The sequence below is a fragment of the Ochotona curzoniae genome, unplaced genomic scaffold (genome assembly GCF_017591425.1).
Source record: "Ochotona curzoniae isolate NIBS_2020 unplaced genomic scaffold, NIBS_Ocur_1.0 contig_520, whole genome shotgun sequence".
Classification (NCBI taxonomy): domain Eukaryota; kingdom Metazoa; phylum Chordata; class Mammalia; order Lagomorpha; family Ochotonidae; genus Ochotona; species Ochotona curzoniae.
In genome coordinates, this window is record NW_024466457.1 from 281,069 (window position 1) to 299,003 (window position 17,935).

Here is a 17,935-nt window from a genome sequence, read left to right on the forward strand (position 1 = left end):
TTATTGATCATGTGATACATTTATTTTGGTTACTATTTTGGTAAAATTAGTGTCTTAACACTGACTCGCGGTACAACAAACATTGAACTTGCCCTTTAAAAAAAAATCAGTTTGATATCTTCCCTTTTTCTGTCCAAACAATTCACTCTTTCACAATCATACTCCTACAAGGCTAACAGGAGGCAACAGGGTCCCCAAAGTGAAACTCCCAGTCCACTCACTACCGCCACCTGCCAGGACCCCGATTTCCCAAGTAAAAACCTGGCTGGGCAGGATCACATGGGAGCCCTGGAGTGCCTCCAGCCACCAGTCTAAAGACAAAGATCCCTGCGAGAAGAGCTCATTTCTTCATACTTCAGGACAGTGTTTATTTTTACTAAAACATTAGCATCTCCACATGGTTAGCATCTTCACAGGAGCTTGCCACACAAAAGCCACCAACTTCCATTTCCCCATTCATCCACAGCCAGCGGAGCCGCACAGCGCCGCCTGCTGGCTATAATATTATTACTCCTCATGCACTTTAAATCCTAGGGTAATGGTGGCTTGGGGGGGCGGTACATTCCAAGTGGGATTCTTAAAAACTCTTGCAGTATCCAAGCCAAAAGGGGCCCCCGTGGTCTTCTGAATGGGCTCCCTCCGTTCGACAGGTGCTGGTTCCTGCTCTTAAGATAACAGACTGGTAAGGAGGTATGAGGGGGAGTGCTTTACAAAGAAAACTGCTTGGTGCTCTAACTTGCCTGGAAGGGGTTCTGTTGAATCACAGAAGGGGCCAGGGGTGGGGATAGGACACGGGCACCCTGAGTTCCTATTCCACAGCATTCCCAGTGGGTAGAGAGCTGCCCACTCATTGGGCATGAGTGGGCTCTCACTGCAAGCATTCACTGTACTTGATTTTACAGTTAAATCTCATGAAGAAAGCATCGGTTCCTCGGGCTACAGACTATCAGGAAATTCTCAGTGAGCATCTGCACTTCCCCGCAGACAGGCCTGGAGGAGGCGCTTCTTAGTTAACTGGCTGTGTGAACCTGTTCTGTTCACCTAGGTAACTGTGGCCGCTCCGTGGGGTGACTGCTGTGGGGGCATGGGATGGGAGCTCCAGTGCTGGAGCCTCTCCCAGGGGCACAGCAGGAGGCTGTGATTTCAGGGTGCTGTCACCTGGAAAGCCAGCTGCAGACCCTAACCTACTTGGGGTACCACAGGTTTGCTCCCTTTGCCAGGGCCAGGAGAGCATGTACAGCAGTATACCTGGACAGTCCCAGGTGGCTCCTTTCTTTTAAATTTTCTTTTCTCATCTACTTAAAAGGCAGAACAGCAGAGAGAGATAAGTCAACTAATGGCTGCCTTGCTCCCCCAGATACCTACAATAGTCAGGGCAGGGTCAGGCCAATGCCAAAAGCCTTGAACTCAACCCACGCCTCCCATGGGAGTGGCAGGGCCCCAAGTACTTCGGCTGCCACTTGCAGCCTTCCACGATGCAGTGACGGGAAGCCAACTGAAAGCAGCAGAGCTGGGACTTAAACCAGCACTCTGACACGGATGTGGGCACCCCAAGCCCACTGTACCCTAACACCAGTTCCCAGAGCTCACCTCTGTAGAGGTGTCCTTTGGAAGAAAAACTGACTTCCAGAACATCAAAGTCAGAATATTGCCTCTCTTATTAACAAAGAGCCGAGCCACAGCTTCCATTCCAAGGTTACAACACAGGACTCTGCCCCAGCAACTGCGGGGCCTGAGGAGAAGGAAGTGGGCGGGCAGGCAAGCTAACCAAAACTAGAAAGTGCAGTGTGGTCTACCGGGCCAGCTCGGCACCTGGAAAAAGACGACAGACCCCAGTTGTTCGGGGCTGTGGCATCACAGAGAAAAGGGGACAGTGACCATCCAGAGTCACACCTGTGAAGACAACCTCCCCCATCCCCCACGGACACCTGCTTCTCCCTGTCCCGACTGTCCTAGCTCCCTGACCTTGGCCAACTCCAAAAAAAGGCACATCCTTACCTCAACAAGGTAACACGACCTGAATTGAAATGTAAAGCTGAGTTTCACAGATTCGACAAAAGTCCCTGATGGCGTCTCCCCTGCGGGAGAAGCTGGTACAGATGCTTGCTTGTGATCCTACCATGGATCCAGGCACCTGACGCAGCCACGCCAGCAACACTCATTCTCTGTATTTGGTACTTAAATAAGGAGTTGCATTCCCTGACCTTTGATCAAACACCTGGGTTCCAGGTGCTGGGGGTGTGGCCTACCACCTGTCCACATACAGTGCTCCCAAAGGCAAACAACCATGCAGTGATGCATCACTTTTCACAACAACAGGACCATTCCCTTGCTGGCTCATCCGCCGGCACAGCCACCCCCCTCCAGCACCCCCACCCCTGCACTGTAACTGGCCAACTTCCTCCTCTGGGTCTTGGAATAGCAACTGTGAGGACAACTAGCTAGCGCATGCGCCTGGGGCCCACCCACACTGTCATTTCAGGGAAAAAAGAAAACCCTCATAATTCTGCAAATGGTGAGGGTTTGCAATGGGCTGGGCCTCAACATCCTGCTTTCAAATGGAGGAAAAGAAAGTCACAAGTCATGCCGGAGGCCGCGCCCTCCTGCCGGGCCCACAGGCGCTGAGGGGCTGAGGGAGGGTGGGTAGCAGTGCACTGTGAATGGGGGCTCCCCACAAAGTGACCTTTCAAAGCTCCTGGGGATGCAGGGCGTCCTTCCGGGGGAACTGGCCTGACCAAGAGGCTGCTCTGTGGGCAGTTTCCATCAGTACAACTGGCAAGCATGCCCGCCCAGAGGCAGGCTCAGGCAGCTCCGGCCTAGAGCAGGAAGTGGATGCAGGAAGGACTGTAGGGGCAAGGCGGGGAGGGGGAAGACAGCTGTGGTGGGGACAGAGGGGCCTGCACCTGCTAGCCGGCACCCCCTACTGAGGGCCCCACTCAGGTGAGGACCGTGAGGGGCTGGAGAGGAGGTGGCAAGGGGCCCTCCCGTGGCCCTGCTGCCCACACTGTGGGAGGACTCACGCCAGGCCTCCCCGTGGGCCTGGCTGGCTCGGAGAGAAGACACCGTAAGTTACAGAACAAGACAACCGGAGAGCGAGAATGCGCGTCTCAGCAAGCTTCTTGAGGGGTCCCAGACACTGCAGCCTGGGGCTGCATTGGGACAGGCGTGTGGGCGAGTGCCTGGTGATGCGAGGAACAGGGGACACTGTGCTTGCTAAACATGGCGGCCCAGGGTTCCCTGGCGGCGCCTCTGGAGATGAGGCAGAAAGCCACGCGCTAGAGTTTCAACTTCCCCTCCTTGACCAGTCTGTCGTTAAGCTGGCAGAGCTGGGCCAGGAAGCCGTCGTTGGGGCCGATTTCACGATTCTGCCTCACGGTGCTCAGAGCCGACTTGACGTCCATCTTCTGTCGCATCATGAGGTACGCGATGACCAGGGTTGGGGAGCGGCTATAGCCTTCACGACAGTGGACGAGTACCTGACCTGCAAGAAACACAGAGATGTCATGGGCCGAGGCATGCCGAAATCCACCCCCACCCTGGAAATACCGCACCTGCCACTGTGCACCAGGCACAGCCACCAGCCCTCTCCCATATGGCTGGAGGAACACCGCGGTCAGAGAAACAAGGGCCCTCACTTGTGAGCACCAGTTTGAGTTCTGACTGCTCTGCTTCCCATCCTGCTCCCTGTTAACACACCTAGGAGTGTGCGGGGGGGAGAGGGTGGGGTGGGCCCCGGCTGGCCACATGGATTCCTGGCTTTGACCTGGTCCTGCCCTGGCTGTTCTAGCCATTTGGGGAGTGAATCAGTAAGTAGAAGATCTCTCTCTCCTGGTAAGTTTATCTTTGTGTATAGGTCACTGACTTTCAAATTAAAAAAATGAAATCCAAAAAAAAAAAAGAAAAAAAAAAAGGAACAAGGCCAACCAACTCTCCTGCCTCCTTCTTGTCCCCCAGGGTCAGTGGGGTAAGGAGGGAGGAAGATGCAGAGAGACGCTGGGACAAACAGCTCAAAGCAGGGAGGCAAATGGCCTTCTAGGGTTCCCCCGATGTCCTTTCTGACCGGAAGTCCCGCATGGTTCTCCTTCAGTCTGACCTCACACTTGGGTTTCAGGAAACACTTGGAGGGCAGCTGGCAGATCAGGATTGGGGGCTGCAGCTTGCTGATGCCCTGGCTACCCTATTTCTCCTGGCAGGTGTTTGTGGGAGTTTGGTGAGGTGGGGAGTACTTGCTGATCATGGAAACAGGGTCCTAAGGAACAGACGGCTACCTTACCTCTTGCACTTTCCTGCGGCAGCATGGTGACGGGGAGGCTCGCAGCCTTGAGGGTGGCAGAGGAGACAGCGGGGAAGGGCCAGATCTAAGCCCCACCACCACGGAGCCACTGAACCCAAGGCTCTACCACCCCTCTCCCATGGAACTTCTCGTTATGTACTACAAATCGTCCCCCTCCCATTCTCCCTCACTCCTTACCGTTCTTGTGAGCCAGCGCCTGGTCTATGAAGTCTGCAGCTCTTTCAAAGTAGGCGCTGAGGTTGAACTCCTGGGTGTCATTGGCCTTAATGCCCAGGTAGGTGATACCAGAGTCCTTGTAGAAGTTGGCGTTGGTGTTGACGTGCATGAAAGACCGGCCCTCGGCAGCATTCAGGACATGAGTGATGCCCAGTTTCTGCAGCTTGGGGATGTCCTGGGCCACAGAGCTGGACAGGAAATGGCAGCAGCGGATGATTAGCCAACTGCCTCGCAGCAACCCCCACTCCCAGAACTCCTGTCTGCCCCTGCCAGTTTCTCCAGCCTCATGTTGGGTCCTCATGCCTCACTGCAGCCATATCCCATGACCGGCAGCTTCCCCAAATAGCCTAGTGGTTTCCTGGCCCACGCTGGGCCACCTGCTCTTGCAGACACCCGCCTCCTCATCTTTCACTGCCCTCGGCAATGTTGTCTCCTACTCCCTCCATCCACCTGCAATGACGCTGCTCATGCAGTGGGGGAGCAGCCAAGGGGTGAAAAAAATATCCCAGACTGCCTGGATCAGACCTCAACCCTGCCACTTCGCTTCTCGGCAACCTTGAACCACAGTTAATCTTTCTCTGCCACAGGCTCACTCTCCATAAAAATGAGGGTTGAATGCACTGTCCCACTGACACAGAATTACTAGTCTTCTTAAAAAAGATTTATTTAAAAGGCAGAACCATAGAGAAAAAGGTATCTTCCATGTGCCAGTGACACGAATAACCGTGACAGCCAGGTAGGTCTAGGCCAGGTTAGAGCCAGGAACTGCGTCCTGATGGGTGGCAGGGGCCCAAGCCCTAGAGCCATCATCTTCTGCTAACTCAGGTGCATGAGTGGGATGCTGAATAGGAAGCAGAGTAGCCAGGACTTACACTGGTACTGTGATTCAGGATGCTGACTTCTATATAGGATGCCAGCATCGCAGGGAGTGGCTCAATGTGTGTGCACCACAACATGGGCCCCACAAGTACTATTATTCTAACATGTGTGTACGGGTTTATTTATAGACTCTGCCAGGCAGCCCCACATCTGCTTCAGGTGCATTTCCCCCGCACCTGCCATGGCACCGGCACATGTTAGATGCTGACTAACAACACAGTGAATGCATAAGGAGGGACAGTGTGCCAGGCCAGACAGCCCTGCCCTGCACTCCAGTAGGACCTCCCCAGCCCACTCCACTCGCCATGGATCTCAAGTGTCCTTGGGTAAATTAGCATCTGGGAAGTAAGTGTCCCTGAGAGAACTAGAGAGGTTGCAAAGTGCCCCCCGACTTCACCAGATGACAACATCCCTGTTCACATGGCTTAGTTTGCGAAACGCTGTTCAGCCAGGACCCTGTGTGACCACCATGGGTCACCACAGCAGCTCCATGGGCAGGAGCGGTGGCGACACCCGGCCGCGCAGAACCAGGACAGGCAGAGGGATGTGCATGTGCTGCCATGCACTGCCAGGCCCGGAGCTGGGAAGAGTCCCCCTTCCTCCTGAGATGCAGCCCTGCTGTCCTCCCTCTCACCCCACCTCCCATGCCCACATTGCCTGGAAAACCCACAGACCTGGAAAATGTGCTGCCTTCACACAGGCTCTGCCTCTGCCTTGGGAGAGGTGGCTGAAACTGGTCATTTTTTAAGGGGCTCCCAAGGGATGAGGGGGGCCCAGATTCTGACATACCCCTGGCCACGTCAAAGTCAGTGTTGCCTTGAGGGCAAGCAAGGTGTTCTCTGCATGGGCACTTAGCACCCCACTGCCACTGGATGGTCCAGTCTCCCCTCGAGGAGGAAGTGAGGCTACAGTGGAATGTTCCGAGCTGCCCGCAGAGGCAGGGCTCTCAAGAGGCAGGCCAAGCCCCACTTGTTGGGGGGGGGCAGTGACAGAGAGTATCCCCAGACTTTTGCAATTCCTGGGGCCTCTGGCTGAGACTGGAGAACTCTGTGCTGGCTGCTCAGCCTGGGACGCCACTGCCTGGGACTGTCACGCCATGGTGACAGCAGACATGTTCAAGAGTCCCTCCCCTTCCTCTCCCAGCTCTGACACAAATTCAACAGCCAACAAAGGTGCCATTTAGTGACGACTCTCCTCTCTGAACGGACCCTGTGGTGCCTGGCTCACCATGGGGCTCAGTGTGATGAACAAATGACACAGTGGATGAGCCGTGTCCTCCAGTGGCCAGGACCTGCCTTTCAGACCCTGACCAGCTGGAGGACAGACCCCCATGGCTATGGCCATCCTGGGCCAGACAGCGGAGACACACAAGACAGTGACACTAACTTCACAACTTCTGTCTATACTCAGCGAGGGGAGGGTTAGCTCTCGACATGTGTTCCTCATGGGCTGGGCCTCAGAGCTCACGGTTTGGGTAACAGTGTCTGAGAAGTCTCATGGAAGCCCAGCCTGAGCCCACAGGGCTGGAAGCATCTAAATTATGACTCTTCTCGGCTGGCATTTCAGCCCCTCTCCTTCCTGCTGCTTACTGGTAGTTTGAAGAGCAGCAAACAGGAAAATCAATTTGGTAAGAAGCACCAGTGAGTGATCAATAATAAATGCATTCCTTAGTGGCCAGAAGACCAGAAGGCTTTCCCAAGTGATGGCTTCCCCGGGTTTATCCTTGAATGGTTCTAGAAATTCAGGAGAGGCAAACCCTATCTAGAAGATGAGAGAGGGCAAGAACCTCTAGCCCAGCTCTGTGGACTTCCACCTTTAGGGCATTTGGATTCCCTGAGGGGGCCAGGAAAAGTTCCACGCCCGGATTGTGACGTCAGCCCGTTGTCATGGCAGCGGAGGCAGACATTCCGCGGTGACCTCACTGCAGAACCAGGCAGCTGTCACATGACGCGCGGGCAGGAGAAGGGCCAGGCGACTGAGGGCCACCTGTTAAGGGAACATGGTAGCCGACCCCGCCCAAGGCAGAACCCATGCCTAGAGCCGGCACCCCCGGAGCCCCGAGGGCCACTATAACGTGAAAGGACCGCGCCGGGGTCCACGCGCGGGGGTGGACACCGACTCCAGCTCTCTCCCAGCCCCGAGGTTGCGCCGGGAGCGATGGCCGCGCCCGCGATCCCCCGACCCGCGTCTCCCGAGGCCCCCCGCTTGCAGCCGTGGGTGGGCGGGGCGGCGGGGCCGGGCCCCGAGGGACACTCACGCGTTGCCCACGTAGATCCTCGGGGTGACCTCGTTGCAGGGCTGGCTTGGGAGGCTGTAGCAGCCGCTGCCGTCCGAGAGCAGGTCGTTGAGATCTTGTACCGAGAGCTCGAAGGGGCCCGACATGGCGGCGGCAGGGCCCTGCACGCCGGGGCAGGAGCAAGCGAGGGGAGAGCGGCCGGGTCAGCTGGGCGGGGGCTGGCGAGCCGGGAGCCGCCCCGTCCCGCCCCGGAGGCGGGCCCGCCGGGCGCGGGAAGCGCGGCGCGGGGGCCACGGCGATCCTCCCCGGGGAGGATGCGCGTCGCTGGGCTCCGGCTGCCGCTCTGCCAGACCCCAGGCGCGTGCGGGAGCAGCCCGGGCTTGAGCTCGGGGGCTCTCTCCCATCCCCTGCTCAACGGCCTCTGTGTCTTTGTAAACTGGCAGGTGCGATAACTTTCCTGCCCTGAACCGAAGACAAGGCGCAATAAATGTTCCTATGGTGGGGTACAACCGGGAGTTCCATGGCTGTTTTTGCTTTGTTTTGTTTTTGTTTGGATTACAGGAACCACCAGGTTCTGCTCTAACTCTCCCTGCTTACGCTGGCACTTGTCAGTCTCTGCCCCAAGCCCAGACCTGCTTAAATCCAGGGAATGACTAACAAGGTCAAAGATAACTGGCAGGTGCAAGAACTCTGTCTTCCCTCTCCCCTCTCCTGTCCATATTTATTTGGAAGGCAGGTGGCAGGCAAGAAGAAAGAGATCTGCTATCCACCAATTCATACTCCAGATTAACCACTATAGCCAGGGCTGGGTCAAACTGAAGCTAGAATTCAGGAGCCAGGAGCTCCATCCCACGTGGGTGGTAGGGGCCCCAATACTTAGGCTATCTATCCTCCACGCCTCCCCAGGTGCATTAGCAGGGAGCTGGATCCAAGCAGAACAGCCTGGCGCCAAGCCCATCACCTGCCTTCCACGAAGTGGGTTGAGGGGCTGCTCCCACCAAGGTGCACCTGCTTTCCAGCGTCTTTGACATTCAGCATCCTGCTAAGCACTGTGGGCTCTGGCAGCCAGATTTGGGATTCCCACTCCAGGGGACTAACCTCTCTGAGCCTGTTTCCTGGAACAGAAAGGTGCAGGAAGATAGTAATACTTGAGGTTAAGCATCCCTAACCCAAAAAAACCCCAAATGCTCCATGGTCTAAAATTCTTTGAACACAGAAGTGATGCCATGCTCGGAAAATTCCACACGGAAATGTGACAAGCTGCAGTCAAAACACAGGAAGTTACTGTGGAAAATTATCCTCAGGTACATGTGAAGCAAATGGATGTCATGATTATACTTGGGTCCCCTCCCTAAGACCACTCAGCTTGTATGTGCAAATATTCCACAGTCCAGGGAAATTTAAAATCAGACTCATTTCTAGTCCTAAGCATTTTGGAAATGAGAAGTGAGCCTGGAGCACCTAATTCCTAGGGTTGCTGGAGCGATCAAATGTGGCATTCAAGGAAAGCGCCCGGTACTGAGAGTGCTCACTCTGTCAGTTGCTCCTCTTGCGCACCCACTAGGTGCCACCCTGGCACTGGTGTGGAGATCAGCCTCACTGGCAGCCCACTGGCGCCAGCTGGTGTCAGCGACTTAGCCTTCACTGTGTCTGTAAGGTCAACCTCTCATCCCTTCTCTCAATGGGGTGAAAGAATGTGCATCCCAAAGCCGAAGCTCTCACCTCCTGTTCTCAGCTCTGCTTGGTGCCTGCACAGCTTCATTAAGGTTCCTCATCTACGCAATGAAGGAATTGCGTCTGATTATCAAGATCAGCTTTCACCTTCTCCATAAATGCTTTTCCTTCCTGCACCTGCGTTCCTTCTATGCATTCCAGGCAGGTGGGGGAGCTCCCTTCGCCTTGGCCTTGCCTTTCCTTGGGCCTACGTTAACACTAAAAACAGAAGCCCTGAGGCAGCCATCGTGCTCTGCTCCCTACTCCTCTTCTGAGCCCAGTCCCTGATGTCATAACGGGGTAGCTATGACAACCCGCCAAGAGGACGGCTAAGCACCTCACAGAGGGGCCTGGGTGCCTCATTTCTGAAGTGAGACTAGGAAGAGAAGATGAACAATTCTCTGGATTATCTGGCCTACCCTGTTATCGTCTCTAATCATAGGCAAAGCACAACCTTCAGGAAGAAACTGGACTTTGGCCACTACATATTTCACAAGAATAGAATACAAATAGGTAAGATGGGCTGTTTGGACTGGACGCTGGTGTTCCTAACATAAAGACGTTGATGTAAACCAGACCACTGCACGACACGGTTAATAGGCTGAGCTTAGCCAGGAGCACATTAGACTCAGTAATGGAATGTACCTTTTGCCAGGGAGTTCATCTGATAGAAACATTCATTTTATTTTCATTTTATTTTCTTTTAAAGACTGACTTGAAAGAGCAACAGAGAGAGGAAGAGACAGATCTTTCATTAACCAGTTCATTCCCTAACTGGCCAGGCCAAAGCCAAGAGCCAGGAATTCCATGTGGTCGCCCATGTGGGTGGCAAGCACTTGGGTCATCTTCTGCCACCTTTCCAGGTGCCTTAGCACCAAGCTGGATTGGAAGCAGAGCACCAAGCACACTTGCACCAGCATTTTGTACAGGATGGGATGCTAGTGTTGCAAGTGTGACTTAATTCACTGTGCCACACAACACCAGCTCCAGGACATTGCATTGAAATGTTTTAAAACCAAAGTAAATTTGAGGCTAGAACTTCAGGCAGGTTAATCCTACTGAGAAGGGGTGGGAAAGAGGTTCCTTCATTAGTTGCAAGGGGCTTTCACCTCCACATGTGACTTGTTCTAGTCCTCATCATTCTTCTATTTCTGCTAAGAATGATATCAGATTGAAATTCTAGACCTGGCTCTTAGCTCCTGGCTTTGGATTGGCTCAGCTCTGGCCATTGCGACTACTTGGGAAGTAAACCAGTAGATGGAAGATCTTTGTCTCTACTTTTCTCTGTAAATCTGATTTGCCAATAAAAATAATAAATCTTTACCAAAAAATAAAAATAAAAAAGGAAGAAAGGAAAGAAGAAAGAAAGAGAAATAAAGAAATCTCTGAACTGGATGACGGTCAGAGTTCCACCTCGTGTTCATCAGTCCAGGTTACGGTCAGGCTCTGTGAGTAGGTTTACCTGCGTCTGCACCCTAATGTTGCCCTCTCTTATTCCTCCACTCCAGTGAAACCTACTGTTGATACCAAGCCTCCAGCAGCACACACACACCACATTCTGAAACTGAGCAAACTACAGGTACGTGCTCTGGCCGCGTGCAGGCAGAGTTTACTGATTTTGTTTTAACCTAAGCCCTAAAGAGGTCTGATTTCCCAAAGCCAGCTAGCTGGCCCCAGGACGTGTGGGTATGCCTTCTCCCCATCCGCTTGTCCCTCGACTTCCAAAGCTCGGCCCCCACACTCTCCCGTGTACCCCACACATGCATTCCTGGGTAGCCCTTTCCCAGCATCCCAGGGGAGGGCATGGTCACTGAGCCTCTGTGTGAGAGCCATGCCATCCCTGTGTGGGTGGGGTCTCTTCCCAGGGTGAGCAAAAGAGAATCGACAAGATCGAGTATGAAAACAAGCAACTGTGTCAGAAAATCGCCAACGCCCATCGCGGCCCTGCCAAGGTGGATTGCTGGAACGAGTATTTTTCCAAGAGGTAGCACATTCTCCCCTCATTTTGGTGGGGGCGAGTTAGGGGGTGGCAAGGAGGAAACAAATTTGACTTCCTAAGCTTGAGTTCTAGTGCAAAGTTCTGTTTGGAAGATTTAAGGGAAGTTACCTTGAGGGTTAACCACAGTGATGATGGTAAGGAAGGTGAGAACATCCATAAAGAGACCTTTGTCTAGCTTTAAAGGCGATTTTGATTTTGATTTTCAGCTACAACAAAATTCTACATCAAGTGAATAAGAACAGGCCTGTGGTTCTCACAGGTCATGAGGCAGCCATGGCCAAGGCACAGACCTGGTGAGGTTGCCTCCTGCCACACCAACTGTAAGCTTTGTGTGGAAGAGGCAGGGGGTCTCCCCAAAACCTTGATAAAAGCACTGATCCCTTTGCAGAAGTGAAGACCATATGACCCATGGGTTATGTCCGATCCCCCCGCCCATTTGATGAGGACCAGATCACTTCCCCAGGCCCCTCTCTCCTTACTAACACCATCATGTTGGAGGTCAGAATTTGAGGACACGAATGGTGAAGCCAAGAGGTTCACCTTCAGACCACAGCACTGCAGCTGGGACCAGGACATGGTGTTCCAGACACAAGTCCTGAAAGGGAGCTGCTTATGTAGACAGGAGCAATGCAGTGTGCGTAGGCTCCAGGGAAGTGCACGCCTTGGTGTGGGGGATGGGGAAAGGTGTCAGCGCCTTTCCTGCGTCTGGCATGTCTCAAACCACCTCGAAGGCGGGAGAAAAGAGAGGTGAGCTGAAACCTGCCACTGCTCATTTGTGATTTGTCCAAAAGGAGGCCTTCCCCCGCCCTGATAAAAACCAGAGATTTCTTTAGCCTGGCTTCACATTACACAAATCTTTGGGGAACTAGTGCAGCGTGGTGCCGCCCAAGCTGCAGCCTGGGCAGAATCCCCCAGCGAGCAGCAGGATGAAGAATCACCACCCATAAACATCTGCAAGCGAGTAGCACATTTCTCGGAGGGCTCAGCCCTCATGCTTCTCCCACTCCCACTCAGGACAAGCGCTTTCTGCTTGCATCCACTCAGCGGTTTTGTGTCTTGCAGCTTAAACAGAGAAACAAGGAACCGTGAGCTGGTGAGGATCACCGTGGAGAACCAGGGGATTCTCAAGAGACTGGATGATCGCAAACCCCACTATGACCGCAAGGCATCTGAGCTAGACTGGCAGGCACGTGGGCACACTTGCTGTATTTCCTGTCCGTGTTCAGCCTACACACAGCCTCAAAAGGACCCCTCAGTGGCTGGAGTCAGAACCCACGCATTGCCTCCACAAGCAGAACAAAAACCCACCAAGGCAGACAAAAAGCTAACAGACCATCAAACCAACGGCTAGAGACATCCCAGCTACAAAGCTGTGATGTGTCCATTTTAGAAAACTGGGCAGTGTGTTCTGGTCCCCTAATTCACTGAGGCAGCCTGTGGGGTGAAGGGACTATAACTCAGGGAGTGGTGATTGCTTTGTTTGCTTGTTCTAGAAATGTCCCTTCTGAAAGGAACAGGAAAAAAACCATCGCAGTGTTGAAAAGAACTCCTGTCCCCATCTGGCTTGGGTCTGAGCTGTCCTTAACTTGGGACAATCGCTGCAGCCCAGTACCCTGGCACTGACATAAACCTGTCTGGTTTGTTTTTCTTCTAGAATTCAAGGCGTTATATCAAAAATACTACAAGATATCTTCTCTCCCAAGATGAATAGGTTTGTGTAGCTACATCACATGGTCACAACTGATACCAAAACCCTAAGAAACTCATAAATGGTGAATGAGAGGTCATCCATCCAGGGGCCTTGGCGCTCTGTCTTTCTTGCCTCCATACAAGCAGGAGCTGGTACTGTCTTTGCCGTTGGCTTTGAGGTTCTGTGGGAGACCTGGGGGAAGCAATGGGTTCGGATAAGACAAACAGGATGCCTTGTGGCTTTAAAGTTGTGCTAAAGTCACAATACAGGTCTCTGCCATTATGCAAAAGTACTGTTGTGTAGGCATGTTGTATTCTTTCATATCATCGGGGATGAGGAAGCGAAATGGAGAAATGGACGCCCCAACTTTGCAAAGAATGGGTCTTGTCATCACCCTGCCTGTCATACTCTGCCTGCTGAGTACAAGGTTACTCACCCTCAAAAAAGGCACCAGGGAAGGCCCCCAGAAGCGTAGACTGCTTAGAGTCTCAAGCCGCTTCTGAGGGGCTGGACACTGAAATATCAGGGAACTAGAATAAAACCCAAAACACCAAATGGGGCAGGGAAAAAGAACCAGACCACGAACCTTGAGCATCGTTATTTGGGGCTCTGAAAAAAGAAGTTGTAAGGAGAGAGAGGAGTGCAAGGGAGGGGAGGGATGGTGGGAAGAGACCAAGAGTACCCCTGAAAAAGCTTACCATGGCTAGAAAAGGAGGGGTGTGAGGATTCACCCCAAGTCCAGTGTTGTCCAAACGGGAGGCAAAAACACCTAACAATGTTTAAGTTTGGCGGTCACAGGCAGCACAGGCCGTTAGACCCTCTGTGGCTTCACATGCACGCATCTTCTTTCCAGCTTTCTTGATGATTTTTATCACTGTCTATTTTGAAGAATTTTTAAAAAAAAAGATTTATTTTATTGGAAAGTCAGAATACAGAGAGGAGGAAAGACAGCAAGATCTTCAGTCCAATGATTCACTCCCTAAGTAGTCCCAGCGGCCAGAGCTGAGCCAATCCGAAGCCAGGAGCCTGGAGCCTCTTCCAGGTCTCCCACTCAGGTGCAGGGTCCCAAGGCCTTGGGCCATCCTCAGCTGCTTCCCCAGTCCACAAGCAGGGAGCTGGATGGGGGAAGGGGCCGTTGGGATTAGAACTGTCCCCATATGGGATCCTAGCACATGCAAGGTGAAGACTTTAGCCACTGGGCAACTGTGCCAGGCCCTATTTGAAGAATTTCTAAGGCATGGAGTTGTTTTCAGAGGAGAGATGAAGGGAAAAGTTGCCCAGCACCAGGTCTATTAAAGCCAGCCATGGATGCACAACATTGTCAAAGGTTGGGGGAAATACAGTAGGAAACTGATCAGAATTAACACCACCAGAGAAATGCTGTTCACTGACTCTTCATGTCTGAGTTCAAAAAAGGGCTTTGTGCATAGGCTGTAATCTGTGGTCATTAAACTAAGCGCTTTCATTCTGGATGCCTGATCCAGGAACCAGTGACATGAATGATGTGACTGTGGCCAGCAGACACACAATGTGGCTGCCTGTTTATTTTTTAACATAAACGTATGTTTCCTAAATTTGAAACTTGATCATAAGCTCTTACAGAAAAATTGTAGCAAGACTTTGACCTCATTTACTTTTAGCTATTTCCTAAATATTACAGTTACCATTGAACGGTCTGTGATGAAAGACAGGCAGATCTCACTTCCACAAGGCAAATGGATCAATCTTTCCCTTTTGCTCCTCCTTCCAATCCTGCTTCCTGGGGTTGAGATCTGCAGCTCTTCCAGGCTTTGGGTTAAGTGGATGGTTTCCACACTGAGTGGACTCTCCAGGTAGGCAGTGCACACACAGGGATTCCCTGTCCCTGGATCTACCACTCTTCCAACTTTGAAAATGATCTCGGCCAGTTCATGTTTCACATGCTTCGTCTCTGGGACAGGTAAACCTTTAAGAAGCACAGTATCCCCAACCATGCACTGCTCAAGGGCATCGTGGGCAAAGTAGGTCTGTCTCTTACTGAAGTACTTTAATAAGCAGGGACCCAGCATAAGCGCGGCGACTCTCACTTCAGCAATTTTGGGCATGGCTGTACCAATCACCTTCCCCACAACCCACCTGCCATGGACAGACAAACGGATAACTAACATCAGTGGCTTTGGTCACCTTTCAGGCAGTGGGAATTGCCTGTGGGACTTTAGGCTCACAGCTTGCTGTGGCTGCCTGTTTTTAACACACATTTGAACATAAAATGGTAAAAGCACAATGGGCTTGTATTTAACATATGAGCCCAGCTTGTGAATGACAGGTGGTTGCACTATCTCCTTATAGAGAGTAGAACAGGTGGCAGAGATTACACATCACTGGATCAAGACCAGTAAGTTACATGCTAACATTACTCAATCGGTGCTGGACACTGGTCCTGAAAGAACCAAAGGCAGTGCCTAGATTCACCAGGAGAGTGCCATGATCAACTAGTAATGTCTGTCACAGACGCAGACACTGATGGTGGCAGCACACATGCCAACCTTTTAGTGTTACTGATCTAGAAAATTCCTCTAGAACTCATATCCTAATTACAGACACAGGCAGAGGAGGTTTATTGTGTTTGAAGGCCTAAGGAGACCACGAGGAAGGAACACATCGAGGTGTTTTATGATGACATTTTTTGGCATGGATGACCAGAGTGATGCACTTTGAAAACATGTGGCCCAGGTCCCCAGAGCCTATGTACTGCTAAGTGGGATGGAACTTGGAATTACATTTACATACAGTTCCACGAATCCGCATTGGTAAACAGGTGCAATTTTAAAATGCTGTTGCTGCTATGAATAGTAAACACATCCTTAATGTCCTCTTTGTCTGGGGCTCCGTCCTTCCTATTCCCACTGATCCAGCTGCAGACAGCCTGTTTTGGGAATGAAGAGGCGAACTCCACAAAAAGTAAAGAAACCAGGGATGGCATGATGGCTCTGTTGGCTAATCCTCCACCTGCAGGCACCAGCATTATATATGGGCACGGGTTTGTGTCCTGGCTGTTTCACTTCTGATCCAGCTCTCTGGTTATGGCCTGGGAAAGCAGCTGAGGATGGCCCAAATCCTTGAGACCCTGCACCCACATGAGACCTAAATGAAGCTCCTGGCTCCCGGATTTGGATCAACTCAGCTCCAATAGTCACAGCCTTTTGGGGAGTGAACCAATAAATGGAAGATCTTTCACTGTCTCTACTTATGTTTGTAGATCTACCTTTCAGATAAAAATAACTAAATCTTTAAAAAAAAAAGAAGTAAAATCACATTTGGGAGCTTGCATTCTGGTACACCAGGTTAAGCCATCACCTACAACGCTGGCATCCCTTATAAGCATCAGTTCAAGTCCTACCTGCTCCAGTTCTTTAAAAAAAAAAAAAAATTTTATTGGAAAGTCAGATTTACAGAGAAGAGGAGAGACAGAGAGGAAGATCTTCCATCTGATCATTCACTCCCCAGGTGACTGCAACGGCCAGAGCTAAGCTGATCTGAAGCCAGGAGCTAGGAACTTCTTCCGGATCTCCCACACAGGTGCAGGATCCCAAGGTTTTGGACCTTCCTCGACTGCTTTCCCAGGCCACAAGCAGTGAGTAGAAAGGGAAGTGGAGCAGCTGAGACTAAACCAGCATCCATATGGGATCCTGGTGTGTGCAAGGCAAGGACTTTAGCCACTAGACTACTAGGCCAGGCCCCTACCTGCTCCACTTCTAATCCAGCTCCCTGTCGACTTGGAAAGTCAGCAGAAGATGGCCCAATTGCTGATGAAGTTCCAGCCTCCTGGCCCAGCCTGGCCCAGCCTTGGCTGTTGTGGGCATTTGGGGAAAAGCCAGCAGGTAGAAGATCTTTTTCTCTCGCTATGGCACATTCTACCCATTCCTGTTTTTAAAAATCATGTTGACACCTTGTTCCGTAACGCACATAAGGAGCACTGCTGCCATTCCATCTGGCAGCTGTGTTAAGAGCACCCAGTAAGCAGCACCCACACTCCACTGAGACAGGCAGGAAAGCCCTGGCCCAGGCTCAGCCACTGCCCTGCAGCAGTGTCAGCCTAGTGGGACCTGCCAGCACGGGGCTGAGGCGCCCCCATGTGGCCTCCCTCCCGCTCTGCAGAAGTCTGGGTTTTCCCCGGTGCTTTTGCCCGTGACGAGAGTTGATTCCAGTCTTCCCACTCGTGCTTCCCTGTGCTTTAGCTAGAAAGTTCTGAAGAATATGATCCTGCTGGAGAGGCCCATGGGGTCAGCAAGCTGGAGGGCTGCAAAAGTGTCCTGATAAGCTAGGTGACGTACAAATCTCTACACAGGCAGCAAGCCTCGCTGGCACATCACCTCTCACCTGGCTGCCCTGGCTTCGCACCGACTCAAAATGCTCACATGCATGAGTAGCCGCTTCTCGGTCTCAGCTGTTTTCACCACAGTGCCTACTATTATAAACTGTGCACAAACACCGTCCTTACTTGCATGTCAGTTACTTAGTGGGCAGCCTTGATTAGGAACCATGAGAAGAATGGGTGTGCGTAGTGCTTAAGCATCATCTCGGCCCAGCAGGGAAGCCTAGCGGCTAATGTCCTCACCTTGAACACACTGGGATCCCATAGGGATGCCGGTCCATGTCCAGGCAGCCCCGCTTCCCATCCAGCTCTCTGTTGTGGCCTGGGAAAGCAGTCGAGGACAGCCCAAAGACTTAGGACCCTGCACATGCATGGGAGACCCAGAAGAAGCTCCTTGCTTCAGATCAGCTCAGCTCCAACCATTGTGGCCACTTGGAGAGTAAACCAGGCAATGGAAGATCTTCCTCTCTGCCTCTCCTCCTCTCTGTAAATTTGACTTTCCAATAAAAAAGGAAATGAATCTTATTTTTAAAAAGTCTCTGACATCATGGACT

At 52.2% G+C, this 17,935-nt stretch overlaps 3 protein-coding genes across 3 annotated transcripts; 1 reads left to right on the forward strand and 2 right to left on the reverse strand.

The window, feature by feature from the left end:
• Positions 1-7,809, reverse strand: DUSP3 (dual specificity phosphatase 3). Its single transcript, XM_040989284.1, has 3 exons — positions 7,647-7,809; positions 4,472-4,698; positions 1-3,481 (listed from the first exon to the last, which is right to left on the reverse strand). The coding sequence occupies exons 1-3, from the start codon at positions 7,769-7,771 to the stop codon at positions 3,276-3,278; spliced, it is 558 nt and encodes a 185-aa protein (XP_040845218.1). The 5' UTR covers positions 7,772-7,809; the 3' UTR covers positions 1-3,275.
• Positions 7,810-9,635: 1,826 nt separating this feature from the next.
• CFAP97D1 (CFAP97 domain containing 1) lies at positions 9,636-13,311 on the forward strand. Its single transcript, XM_040989285.1, has 5 exons — positions 9,636-9,851; positions 10,847-10,917; positions 11,204-11,322; positions 12,400-12,523; positions 12,992-13,311. Exons 1-5 carry the CDS (start codon positions 9,728-9,730, stop codon positions 13,046-13,048), a joined length of 495 nt encoding a protein of 164 aa, XP_040845219.1. The 5' UTR covers positions 9,636-9,727; the 3' UTR covers positions 13,049-13,311.
• On the reverse strand, positions 13,122-15,174 carry LOC121162280 (28S ribosomal protein S17, mitochondrial-like). The gene is made up of 2 exons (XM_040989200.1): positions 14,730-15,174; positions 13,122-13,219 (listed from the first exon to the last, which is right to left on the reverse strand). Exons 1-2 carry the CDS (start codon positions 15,172-15,174, stop codon positions 13,122-13,124), a joined length of 543 nt encoding a protein of 180 aa, XP_040845134.1.
• Between the last annotated feature and the right edge of the window lie 2,761 nt (positions 15,175-17,935).

Coding starts and splice junctions, on each gene's coding strand:
- CFAP97D1 (XM_040989285.1), top strand. CDS start 9,728: ATGAACAATTCTCTGGATTATCTGGCCTACCCTGTTATCGTCTCTAAT. Junction 10,918..11,203: donor TGAAACTGAGCAAACTACAG/GTACGTGCTCTG, acceptor GTCTCTTCCCAG/GGTGAGCAAAAGAGAATCGA. Junction 12,524..12,991: donor CATCTGAGCTAGACTGGCAG/GCACGTGGGCAC, acceptor TTTTTCTTCTAG/AATTCAAGGCGTTATATCAA.
- LOC121162280 (XM_040989200.1), bottom strand. CDS start 15,174: ATGTTAGTTATCCGTTTGTCTGTCCATGGCAGGTGGGTTGTGGGGAAG. Junction 13,220..14,729: donor GATCCATTTGCCTTGTGGAA/GTGAGATCTGCC, acceptor TGCTTCCCCCAG/GTCTCCCACAGAACCTCAAA.
- DUSP3 (XM_040989284.1), bottom strand. CDS start 7,771: ATGTCGGGCCCCTTCGAGCTCTCGGTACAAGATCTCAACGACCTGCTC. Junction 4,699..7,646: donor AGGATCTACGTGGGCAACGC/GTGAGTGTCCCT, acceptor TTTCCTGTCCAG/CTCTGTGGCCCAGGACATCC. Junction 3,482..4,471: donor GGCGCTGGCTCACAAGAACG/GTAAGGAGTGAG, acceptor TGTTTCTTGCAG/GTCAGGTACTCGTCCACTGT.